At 39.5% G+C, this 13,120-nt stretch overlaps 1 protein-coding gene across 1 annotated transcript; it reads left to right on the top strand.

The window, feature by feature from the left end:
- The first annotated feature begins 515 nt into the window (after positions 1-515).
- On the top strand, positions 516-12,344 carry GLYATL3 (glycine-N-acyltransferase like 3). The gene is made up of 5 exons (XM_053603378.1): positions 516-620; positions 4,249-4,356; positions 5,056-5,182; positions 7,499-7,625; positions 11,481-12,344. The coding sequence occupies exons 1-5, from the start codon at positions 543-545 to the stop codon at positions 11,905-11,907; spliced, it is 867 nt and encodes a 288-aa protein (XP_053459353.1). The 5' UTR covers positions 516-542; the 3' UTR covers positions 11,908-12,344.
- Positions 12,345-13,120: the final 776 nt, after the last annotated feature.

The raw sequence follows: 13,120 nt of genomic DNA, 5'->3' as shown, positions 1-13,120 counted from the left end.
CCCACTTTCTTACCTTGACTTTCATATTATCCATTCACAAATCATTTAAAATGCCCTGCCTAGGTGCCAGGCCGTGGCAGATACTATGGGTATAGAGGAGCAGAGACATGGGCCCCACCTTCATGCAGCTCATAGACTACTTGAGATACTACCAAGGGAGGCAAAGTGAGACTCTGTCTCTAAAAAAAAAAAAAGAATACACAGAAAAATGTAAAATTACACCTGTTATCAGCACCCTGAGGTAATAGTTTAGAGTACAATGAATGCATATAATAAAAAGACTTAACCCAGGATAGACATTCACAATTAGGTCATTAACACTTTCTCTTTCCCCATATTCACTGGGTTATTCTGGTTTACCCAACCCAGGGCCTCCCTATCTTCTCCTTTGCCTCTTCTGAGGGAGCAATGGAAGTCAGAATTACACTCAATGAAAACAAGATTGCAAGGATATTCCTAAGTAGATTCAAATAGTAACACAAAAATTAACTACCTACCTTCGAGTTTCTGATTAGGTGTGGAATTGCATAGCTGTGGAGAAGATGTTGGTGCTAAACTGCTCTACCAAATTACTGATACTGGAGAAAATGTTGAAGAGTTGCTTTCCTGAATCACTCAAGGTACGATAAAGTTAAGAGTTTTATTTTATTGCTTTACAGCATTAATCTATAAAATAATGTCAAACTTATGGCCATTTCCCTTTTTTTTTTTTCTGAAAAGACCCTAGGAGCATTTGTTAAACATACGGTTTCCCAGCCCCCTCCTTCTAGAAATGATTGAAAAGATTGTGGAGAAGGCCCAGGGAACTATACTTTTGACAGTCACTCTAGTTTAGATGACCCCTAGGGAAATTTGGGTAAAGCAGGACTATGTCATTTCTAAAATTTCTAAATTTGAGTTCTAAAATTGTTTAAATGGCAGAAGAGTATGAATTTGGGTAGCACTGCAGTTAAGGATATAACCTGGCTGAACAATAGATCTAAAATTTAGGGATTGTTATAAAACTTTTGTTTCTTTCACTATCTTTATTTTTGAAGTTTTTGAAGATCTCTGTTGGTTATCACATCCCTGTTTTAACATCCTGGAGAGCCTGCTAGTAATTCAATGATACTGCGGAAGATGTCAGTAATCAATGATTACAATAAATGTAAGATTAGAACTGCTGTAAGAAGCAGTTGGGAGGAAAATGAAGAACGCAATGAAATTACCTTTGAAGGCTGAGTTTCTTGAGCAAAAAGACTGCCCCAAAGTTGTTTTCGAATGTGAATGGCATGCAAATTCACAGAACAAACATAACAAGTCAGCACTTTTGAAGGTAGAGACCAAGGTCCTGCATTTTTTTAACGGACACCCTGGATAATCCTTATATATGTGACGATTTGAACAAAAGTGACCTAGAGGGAGTCAGCTAATCACTGTACTATGTTGGTTAAATCTGGTTATCTGGCCCTGGTGATTGTGCTTAAACTGTATATGGAAGGGAAAATCTGAGGAATAGTTTGGGATTGTATGGCTAAAAAATAGTATGAAATGGACAGTCTAACCCACATTTCCCCCCTTCAAATGCTGGCACTAAAGTGCACTACTGGAATAAGGTGGAAAGTTACTTTGCTTTAATAATATGTCTGGCTAACTCTTTTGCCAGAGATAACCAAATAGGTTTCAGTGACCTTTAGAGGATCATAAAAGATGTTAGAGAATAAAAAGAAATATAAGAAAATATAGTTTTGCTTATTTACCCTTCCTCTGTTCTTTGGAGTTTGTGGCTGTGTATTTTATAAGCTCAGCTTAGTGGTTAAGTGATTAAATATCCTTCCAAATTCCTTCATAAGCTGTATCTCCTCATTCCCCTAGCATTTTTACTCTCTTCAAGCCACTCCCCCTTTTCATTCAATGCTTGACCTTTGAATAAATAGCTTTTGGAAGAGTTTGTTTGTTTGCCTGTTTGTTTTTAACTAATATTAAATCTTTCAGGCTCAGTGCCCATAGCACAGTGGTTACAGTGCCAGCCACATACACTGAGGGTGGTGGGTTCAAACCTGGCCCTGCCCGGGCCAGCTAAACAACAATGACAACTGCAACAACAACAACAAAAAAAAATAGCCAGGCATTGTGGTAGGTGCCTATAGTCCCAGCTTCTTGGGAGGCTGAGGCAAAAGAATTGCTTAAGCCCAAGAGTTTGAGGTTGCTGTGAGCTGTGATGCCACGGCACTCTACCCAGGGTGACAGCTTGAGACTCTGCCTAAAAAAAAAATCTTTCTGTTGGTTCCAAATCATATACGAACAAGTTATGTTTCTCTCTCTCTCTCTCTCTCAGAATCTGAATATAGAAAGGGTTTTTCCCTTTTAACTTTCTGAACTTTCCAATCACATTTAGGCTATATTCCAGAACAAGTATGTACAGTTTCCTCATATGAAAACTTTTTTTTTTTTTTTGTAGAGACAGAGTCTCACTTTATGGCCCTCGGTAGAGTGCCATGGCCTCACACAGCTCACAGCAACCTCCAACTCCTGGGCTTAAACGATCCTCTTGCCTCAGCCTCCCGAGTAGCTGGGACTACAGGCACCCGCCACAACGCCCAGCTATTTTTTGGTTGCAGTTCAGCTGGGGCTGGGTTTGAACCCGCCACCCTCGGTGTATGGGGCCGGCGCCTTACTGACTGAGCCACAGGCGCCGCCCATATGAAAACATTTTTAATAAACGTTTCTCTGCATGATTAAGACAAGCAGTCACAGACTTCAATGACTAACAGAACAAGCAAGACCCTCCAAGGATTCCTTGTTCTTGGATTTTCGCCTAGGGTGATCCATGTTACACATTAATATAAGCCATACTCAGTTTGGAAAGAACTAGTCTATGGGGATACTTGAACAAAGTCTCAGATACGGTGAGATCAAAGAAAGTAAAGGTGAGTGATTTGGATTAAGATAACGACAAAGAAGGCAAAATGTAGGTTCCAGTGCCCTTATAACAAAAAAAATTGTTTCATTCAAGTCTGACACACACTGGAAAACTGACATAAAATAATTATGCAATTCAATGAATTTTCAGAAAGCAAATACCCATGCGGCATCCACTCCCGCTGGGAAAATCATTACCTCAGATGCCGCTCCTTCCCACCCCCAGCCTTCCTTTCCAACTATTATCTCTTCCTGCTCCCCCGAAGTGACCATGATCCTACCTCCAAAGCATAATTTAGTTTTGCCTGGTTTTGATTGTAACGTAAATTTGATCACACCCTAAATATTTTTTGTATCTATCATCTTCTGCTCAACATTATGTTTGCGTGATTCATAATGATTCTACGTAGCAGCAGTCTGTTCATTTTTATTGCTGTTTTGTAATCCATAGTCTGAATAGTTCACAGTTTATTCATTCTACTGTTGATGGACATCTAGGTTGTTTGCAGCTTTTTTTGTTTGTTTCCAGTTTTTTTAATTATGAAAATGCTGTGAACACTGGCCTGTAGGTCAGCAGTTCTCATTATCCCTATAACTTTCTCCAACCTCTGTATGCAACACATGTGGCATATAAAAGGTGTTTTGTAGAACAGACATCTTCATGGAGAAAACAGTGCGTAGGGTCACGTAACAGAATTATAAGGCTATGCTCCAGTATTGTTCAGTCGCCAGTAATCCGATCAACTATGTCAGGCTCCGTGGGCACAAAGAATGAGACAGAGTTATCACCCTCAAGGAATGCCGATCAACCCTTGCTCTGTAAAATCTGAAATGCAGGGTTTTGTTTTGTTTTGTTTTGTTTGGGTTTGGCTCACCCTCAAGTGACATTTTATTTTAGAGTTGAAGAAATAATTATATTACACAGGTTATTTTTCAGATAGTAACTGAACTTGAGAAGCAGCTGAGCATCAGAATCTTCTGTGAACTTTTTATCTATGAGCCCTAAACCCATACATCATATTCTGACTCATTCAGCGAGTATTTATCTCTGACCTATGTGCCACACACCTGTCTAGTAAACCTGCCAATTTGGTGCCTCTCACTATTGTACTGTAAATAAAAATCAGGTTTGGGGAGAGTTTTCATGGGATTTCATACTTGCACCAGTTTTCATGTGCACTGATGAAATAACAGAGTTTATATGTGTGTATATTGTGTGTGTGTGTGTGTGTGTGTAATTTCCCCTCTCGTGGCTGTGAGTGCACAGTAGAACAAGTGAAGAGGGTAACATGCAACTGAACCAGCTCATAGGGCGATTGGCTTGTCTTCCTCGTTTTTCTGGCTCAGGTTTATGGAGCAGTGATGAACATAAACCGTGGGAATCCCTTTCAAAAGGAAGTGGTATTGGACTCATGGCCAGACTTCAAAGCTGTCATCACCCGACGACAGAGAGAGGTACAATTTTGACGGGAAAAAAAACAAAGGATTGGAAAGACTAGATGGCAGAAATAGTATAACCACAGCAAACATATGCGTCAGCTCACACTACATAATCCACCTATGTAATATTAAGATTATGGAAGACCTCTAGTCCCAGAGGAAAGCAGTGCGTTGTAATCTCTAGAAGCATGAATCACACGTGGCTGGTTTGTCAATATTAGTTTTTCCACTGGGTCAATGATTCCTTATTACTGATGATTTTGACCATATGGGTAAATATGGAACAAGACTGAAGAAGAAAACATCCACCTCCGACTGCCTCTGAGAACAAGGAGAAGTTCATTTCAAGTGGTCAGAGAGGTGCTTCCCTGACCGCTCAGGAAGATTCTGAGAGCTTTGGTTCTTAAAGGTGAATCCATTGAGTTACAAACTTTCTATTTCTATAAATAAACAAATCCTAGAAAAATGTAAAATAAATGTCCTGAAACTTTCCTAATTTTAGAAGAAAAGATCAAGTAAAAGTTACAAAATTTCTCTTCTTTCCCTCACTAGAGCATATTAGGGTTATCCCCACTTAGCCACTGTATTATAAGGGTTTAATTTTGTTAGTGGAAAGTTAGCCAAATCTGTCCAGGTGACAATATCTAATTTATCTAAGACTAGAATTATCCAGACACTTTGTTTATGTTTTTATAATGATGTCTTCTGTCCTAGGCCGAGACAGATAACCTTGACCATTATTCTAATGCCTATGCTGTGTTCTACAAGGATGTCAGGGCTTACCGACAGCTATTGGAAGAACGTGATGTTATTAACTGGGACCAAGTTTTTCAAATACAAGGTGAGGTTAAGTGCAAGACATACATTATACAGTTGTTTGTTTGTTTGTTTTTCCTTTATTGTACATATAGGATAGAGGTAGTTTTTTGTTTGTTTTTTGTTTTGGGGGCGGGGTTTTGAGACAGAGTGTTACTCTGTTGCCTAGTCTAGCATGCCATGGCATCACCCTAGCTCTTTTTAGAAACCTCAAACTCCTGGGTTCAAGTGATCCTCCTGCTTCCAGTCTCCTGAGTAGGCTGAGACCATAGTTGCCCACCTTAATGCCCAGATTCTTTTTCTATTTTTAATAGAGGCAGGATCTCTCTCTTGTTCAGGCTGTTCTCAAGCTCCTAAACTCAAGCAATCCTCCCACCTCGACCTCCCAGAGTTCTAGGATTACAGGAGTGATCCACTGCACTGGGCAATGAACAATGAACAATGGCTCCAGTACATTGCCAGCCTCATCTCTAGTTTCCCTAGTGTGTGTGTCCATGCTAACAAGGCAAACCCAGTCTCCTGGTCTACCACAGACCAGTTTTGCACCATGTGCCATGGCTACACCCTGGCAGAGCATCACAGGAAAGGGTACAGCCGGCTAGTGGCCCTCACCCTGGCTAGGAAGTTGCCATTGCCATTGTTCATTCATTGCCACCCCGAGACCAAGTCCGGTTGAGGAGGTTGGCATCAGTGACACTCAGGTAGATTAGTCGTGGAGAAGACCCTTTCCTAGAAGAAATGGCGTGAGAAAAACGAGCTCACAATCATGTGACTGTAAATAATGACTTCTCTTTCCATACTCATTCAAACTGAGAAAGAATTAAAAGAAGGGTGAGAAATTAAAGGAAAATATGTAGATTAAAGATGTACAAGACAAAAAGGCTAAAATTAAGAACTTATACTTGGATAATAAAACTATAAGGAAAATAAGGAAGTAATTGCAATAGTGGTTATTTTTAGTGGAAGACAGTGAAGTGATTGAGATAGAAGTAAACAAAGAATGTGGCTAGTACATTTCTATTTTGTGGCTTTCGTAGTTAAAATATATAAAGTTTAAGTTTTTATTTGTCTTGTGCAGTTTTCTATGTAATACATTTTACAATTTTAAAAGAAGTATTAAAATGACCTAAAAATAATTGCTTCATTTCTTTGTGTTAGGAACATTGTGCGTCTGTCTCAAAACACTACATGTACCCTGCAAAAATATACAACTATTATGTGCCCATAATAATTAAAAGGAGAAAAATAAAAAATATTTAAAATATTCTTACACTTTAATTTAAATAAGTTTATGCAATTAATTTGTTTTGTTTCACTTAGGAGAAAGAAATTCAGCTTCAACTACCATCCAGGTCTTTAGTTGGCGCTGCCTATTTTTTTCTCAAGTCCTTTGAATTTCTCAGATGTAATTCAGTGTTGTAATCTGGAATGCTAGCCACAGCCTCTATAATTTTAATAGCATTAACTTGAAGACTTGCTTTTCTTTTCTGAGGCGTAACTCCCTGAGGAAGGAGCCCTTCACTGACTTATCACTTTGTGTTCAATACCCCTCCCCTCTCATGTGTTCTGCAAGTCTCAGGGCCACTCTGAGAAGTTCCTCAGGACAGAAGCCATTAAATACAGAAGGAAAGGGGAAAGTCAGTTCCCAGAGAGTTCAACCAGTCAAGACACAGAAAGGAAAGGACAGAATAGATGGGGTTTGGAAGGGTGGCGAAAGGAGTTACTCTATTAATATAAGCACAGTTAGAATAGAGACTATACCATGTTTGCGTGCCACTGTGAAGCATTGCCCAGCACAGTGCTGTATATGTAACAGGTATTGAATAAAGATCTATAGATAAAGCCGTATAGCTATGACAGATAAGTAGGAGCTACATGAGTTAAGTTCAGGATAAATCCCACCTGCACTGAGTTGACACCTTACATTCTGTAATGACCCTGGTGGCAACAGACTGGAAGAGAGTCTTTAAAGTTGGTTTGTCACACTGGATGGTAGATCATAGACTTTTAGAGCTATAAAAGACGGTCCCTTTCTTCAAGGAGCTTAAAAATGGTGTAAAGAGTCAAAAAAATCAAATATTCCACAAAATATTCCTAAGGGAATTTTAGGATATTCCTAAAATTCATGAGGGGTGGTAAATGGGTAATATGATTAGGATTTTGGAAATTAGATACTAAATAGCTTATAATAATTCAGATATAAGTATATGATGTTTAGGGTAATGCAAGGGGGCAAACTGATGGTGTTGATGATACTCAGTGTAAAAATATTACCAAAATTTTTCTTTTTGCTTTTTCAAATAAAATTCTCACATTTTAAATTATGTGTTTCTATATATAGGGCTGCAGAGTGAGTTATATGAGGTCTCCAAAGCTGTTGCCACTTCAAAACAGTTGGATATAAAACTAACTTCCTTCAAGGCTGTTCATTTTTCTCCTGTTTCAACTCTTCCAGACACTAGTTTCCTGTAAGTAAACCAAGTTTCTGCATTTGGGGAAGAATTTACTGCTCTACAAGCACAGATAGCAGTACCTGGAATACTTAGTATCATTACAGAGTAGTCAGGGACTTTGGATTTAGGCCTTTAAGACTAAGAGAGTGTGTGTGTGTGTGTGTGTGTGTATTCTTTCCCTCTCCCTGTGCTTGACTGCTCATAATTTGTTTGAAAGCAATTCATGCAACTGGAACATTTATACCCCTGAAATATTCTGAAATTAAAAAGGGGGGGGCATTGGTACAATTTCTAAGAATTGAAATGGACTGCTTAATTGAAAGTTTGTGAGGCTAACAGGGCCTCAGAATTTGCTTTCATTCTTGTAATTATCATTAGACCATTCCAGTAACTGATAAAAGACTGTTAATGTTCTTGCTATGATTTTTGTAAAGTATAAGTTTTGTTTTCTTAGCTGTCTTTAGTGTCAGCTCACAGTCCAGGTGTCCTGTCACCTGTGGAACTGGGCCAGTCATCTATATCCACCAAGCATGGGTGGAGAAGAAAACAGCAACTGGCTTAATGAGATTGTCAGGTTTGGAAAACCAACTTTAAAGCAAGGACAAAGAAGCCTCAGGCAGAAATGTCACTGCAAATAAAAACATTGCCAAGGCAAGTGTTTTAGAGGTAGTTTATATTAAAGACTCTAATTTGTATCTGAAGTTCAGGATATTCAAGATAGGATTCACGAATTTGGGTAATAACTTAGGTGTTAAAGACAAATTGTCTAATTTCTTATACAGATCAATTTAAGTTAAAACCTGGTTTTAAAAGGCTTGACTTGGAACAGAGGAAATTTTTAAATAATACGTGAAGGATACAATAGTAAACAGACTGGGAATCTCTAAAGAACAAATACCTTGATCTCTTCACAAAAATGTAAAAAATAAAAGAGATGAAGGGGAACCTCTATGACAAGGAAACTTCAGATATATTTAACCAATCCCAATGTATGGATTTTATTTAGATGCTGATTCAAAACAGACTTAAATATCTTATGAAAATTTCAGGGGTATGAATACTAACTGGTTATTTTACTTTGAGAAACTATTGCTAACAAAATTTTATGAGACTGTGCCAAAAAGAGGTAATATGGCAGACTTGAGGCCATTATCATTAGAAATGCCTGACTGTAAGGCTGACCCTTAGCTGGTGTCTAGACACTTGTCCCTCTCCCAGACAAGGTGCCTTTTGTACCTCCCCCTCCTCATTTGCTTTCCATTGAGTTTTACTACCAAATGTGCACATGGGTGTTAATCAATTTAATAGTGAGAACATGTGGTGTTTGTTTTTCCATTCTTGCAAAACTTCACTTAGAAGAATAATCTCCAGTTCCATCCAGGTTGTTACAGAGCTATTAGTTCACCATTTTTTTTTTTTTTTATGGCTGACAGTACTCCAGGGTACACATATACCGCATTTTCTTAATCCACTCATCTATTACTGGGCACTTGGGTTGGTTCCACATCTTTGTGTTTGTGAATTGTGCTGTAATAAACATTTGAATGCAGGTGTCTTTTTGATAAAAATCACCTTTTTAAATGGTAGGTCTACTCTTTGTTCTTTGACTTTCCATAGAATAGAGGTTGGACCAGTTTGCAGTCTTGCCAACAGTGTACAAGTGTTCCTTCCTCTCTGCATCCAGGTCAGCAGCCATTGTTTTGGGAAGTTGTTCTTACTGGAGTTAGTGATGCCTCATTATGGTTTTTATTTGCACTTCCTTAATGCATTTTTTCATATGTTCATGGGCTATTAGTCTATCTTAGTTTGAAAAGTTCCCATTAATGTCTTTTTAGGGGAGGTTGGAATTTTTTCTTGCTGACTAGCTTGAATTCTTTATGGATTCTGGTTATCAGCCCTTTATCAGATGTGTAGCAATCAAATACCTTCTCTACAATTCCTTTTTATCTTAGTATCAGGGGCTACAGTAAATTGATGAAAACTTACATAACATGAAAATACAGTGAAAGCTGGTGGCCCATAAAAATACTACCAGTGGAAAAGTTGGTGGTAGAGAATATTTAACCTAGGGAGAAACAAGCCTAAAGGAAGTCCGAAAGAATTAACATTTCCAAAGCATGTACCTATGCCTGGCAAATTAAGAAACTTGTGCTTTTTTTTTTTTTTTTTGTAGAGACAGTCTCACTTTATCACCCTTAGTAGTGCCGTGGCCTCACACAGCTCACAGCAACCTCCAACTCCTGGGCTTAGACAATTCTCTTGCCTCAGCCTCCCAAGTAGCTGAGACTACAGGTGCCTGCCACAACGCTCGGCTATTTTTTTGTTGCAGTTTGGCCAGGCCAGGTTTGAACCCACCACCCTCGGTATGTGGGGCCTGCGCCCTACTCACTGAGTCACAGGTGCCACCCAAGAAACGTGTGCTTCTTTCTGGCCATAGATATGTAAAGACAGAAATTCGATGCTAAAACACTTATTTTGGGTCTGGCACTGTATAGCTTACAACTGTAATCCTAGCATCCTAAGAGGCCAAGGCAGGAGGATAGATTGAGCTCAGGAGTTCAAAACCAGTGTGAGCAAAGGGAGAGTCTGTCTCTACTCAAAATAGAAAAATTAGCTGGGCATGTGACATATGCCTGTAGTTCCAGCTACTTGGGAGGCTGAGGCAGGAGAATCACTTAAACCCAGAAGTTTGAGGTTGCTCTGAGCTAGCGTGAGGCAATGGCACTCTAGCCCAGGCTACAGAGTGAGACTGTTTCAAAAACAAAATCAAAAACAAAAATCAAACAAACTAAAACCCACCTATTTTATTGAGCAAAAGATTAGGGCTCCAAGAATCTGGACTTACCCAAAGCCTCATAGAAGATTTCAGCAGAATCAGGGGTTAATAAGGGTAACCCTTTTTAGTAGAAAGACAGTGTTAAAACAAAATCTTCATTAGCCAGGTGTGGTGATGCACACCTGTAGTCCCAGCTACCTAGGAGGCTGAGTCAGGATGATCACTTTAGCTCAGGAGTTTGCAGTTACAGTGAGCTACGATCATGCCATTGCACTTCAGCCAAGATGACAGACATGACCCATTGTCTGAAAAAAAAAGAAAAAGAAAGAAAAACTTCAGATAAATTTAGCAAAGTTTATTTGAGCAAAGAATGGTTGCAACATAGGACACTGGGCCCCTCCTCCACAGTTCCTGATGCAATAAATATAGGGCAGGGCCTGAGAATTTGCATTTCTAACAGGTTTCTACTGCTCAGTTGAGTTGACTGGATGAAGATACAGGCATTTCAATGCTATAAACAGATGGTGTAAGAATAGAACCAGACCTTTCGAGTGAATCTGGCTGCACTCGAAATCAAAGAAAGGTTCAGAGTTCCACCCAGCAGGGTGCACAGGGAACTTTTATAGGCTGGACACAGAAAGTAGAAACATCATCCTCCCGGCAACAACTAGATGCCTGCCTTATTTGGGGCGTGGTCTGACCACTTAGCTGCTTGTAATTGGCTGAAACTATGTTTCTTATATTCTCCTGAGGTTTGTTTATATACTAAGTCAGATTGCAGTTCAGTTCATAGGGACTTAAGGTATGGAGGCACCCTCAGGCTGAATTTAAGTTGATTTAACAACAAAAATACTTCCCTTAATCTGTACTGAGGACAAAAACAGGTGGACATAAAATTAGAAGGAAGACTTAAATTTGACAATTGTTTTGTTTTCTCAGAGATGAATCCCTGAAAGATGGTTGCAGGAGGGGAATGGTTTATTTTAACTTGTTGAAAATGTCAGGCACTGGCTCAGGAATGGCTTCTCAAAAGAGAAGTATTTATTTACAGTCACATAATTGTGAGCTTGTTTTTATCATGCCATTTCTTCTAGGAAAGGATCTTCTCCACGACTAACCTACTTGAGTGTCACAGATGCTGACCTCCTCAACCGGACTTGGTCTCGGGGTGGCAATGAGCAATGTCTCCGGTACATCGCCAATCTCATCTCTTGCTTCCCTAGTGTGTGTGTCCGTGATAACAAGGGAAACCCAGTCTCCTGGGCTATCACAGACCAGTTTTGCACCATGTGCCATGGCTACACCCTGCCAGAGCATCGCAGGAAAGGGTACAGCCGGCTAGTGGCCCTCACCCTGGCTAGGAAGTTACAAAGCCGGGGATTCCCCTCTCAGGGAAATGTCCTAGATGACAACATGGCATCTATTAACCTTCTGAAGAGTCTCTGTGCTGAATTCTTGCCTTGTCGTTTTCATAGGCTTATTCTGACCCCTGCGACTTTCTCTGGCCAGCCTCACCTCTAGCCCAGTGACACCAAGAATTTTCTTACTTTCCCTAAACATAGACACACTCCTGGCTGCCAATGATGGAAGAATTAAAACTGGAATCAAGAGAATCTTGAGTTGTGGAAAAGGACCTGGGGAAGACATATAACATCAACCTGAGAAGCCTTAACTCTTCCCATCTCAGGTTTCTACAGGGAAGAACTACAGGGGTCAAGGGTGTTTGTGGCTGAGGACACACTGCAGGAGAACAGGTTCTAAAGCCAGCGGTTCTAAGCATCCTAGCAGGAATTACTGCACCAGATCAAGTGATTTAACAGACCAGGCAGCTACTGCTTTATTCCTGCTGCTTGGGCTTCTGCTCTGTGTTCTCACAACCACACCAATGCCCTCCTGCCACAACATCCCCGTCTCCTACTCGCCAACCTGTCCTGTCTTCCTACCACCTCTGCCTCAAGTTCACAGCTAAATAACATGCTTCTTTCCCTTTAGTTACTTACTCACCACTTCTGCTTACAAATCTAGCAAATAGTTCTCCCCTGGAAATGTTGTGCAATGGTTCTTACATTTTAGTATTGATCAGAAACATTTGGAGGGCAGGTTGCAACATAGGACACTGGGCCCCTCCTCCACAGTTCCTGATGCAGTAAATATAGGGCAGGGCCTGAGAATTTGCATTTCTAACAGGTTTCTACTGCTCAGTTGAGTTGACTGGATGAAGATACAGGCATTTCAATGCTATAAACAAATGGTGTAAGAATAGAACCAGACCTTACCTAGAATCTGTTTCAGCTCCCTTATTTGCAATCTTTCTCTTATAGAAACTAAGATTCATATATCAGTGTGTTTGTGGGTATGCGAATTCCATGTCAGCATACACACACACACACACACACACATATCACATTTTATATCTTCTATATGCATACATTTATTATCTCATTATAGATGAGATAATAAACTTTAACTCTCTCATTACACATGAAAAACTTGAAGTTGAGGAAAAATAACTTTTTTAAGGTTGTATTCTGTATAATTATTGCAGGAGGCCAAGCCAGAATGCTGTCATTTTGATTTTAATCTATTTTTATTAGATCATGTATCCTTTTTATAAGGCAAATTTAAATGCTTAAATGATTAAAACAATACTTTTATTATTTTATGCTTGTCATTTATTTTTAATTTGAGTTTCAATTGTTTGTGTGTATGTGTGCGTGCGCGTGTATGTGTGTGT

This window comes from Nycticebus coucang, chromosome 9 (genome assembly GCF_027406575.1).
Source record: "Nycticebus coucang isolate mNycCou1 chromosome 9, mNycCou1.pri, whole genome shotgun sequence".
NCBI lineage: Eukaryota > Metazoa > Chordata > Mammalia > Primates > Lorisidae > Nycticebus > Nycticebus coucang.
The sequence above is the reverse complement of the archived record's forward strand: the minus strand, read 5'-3'. Positions and strand labels throughout refer to the sequence as shown.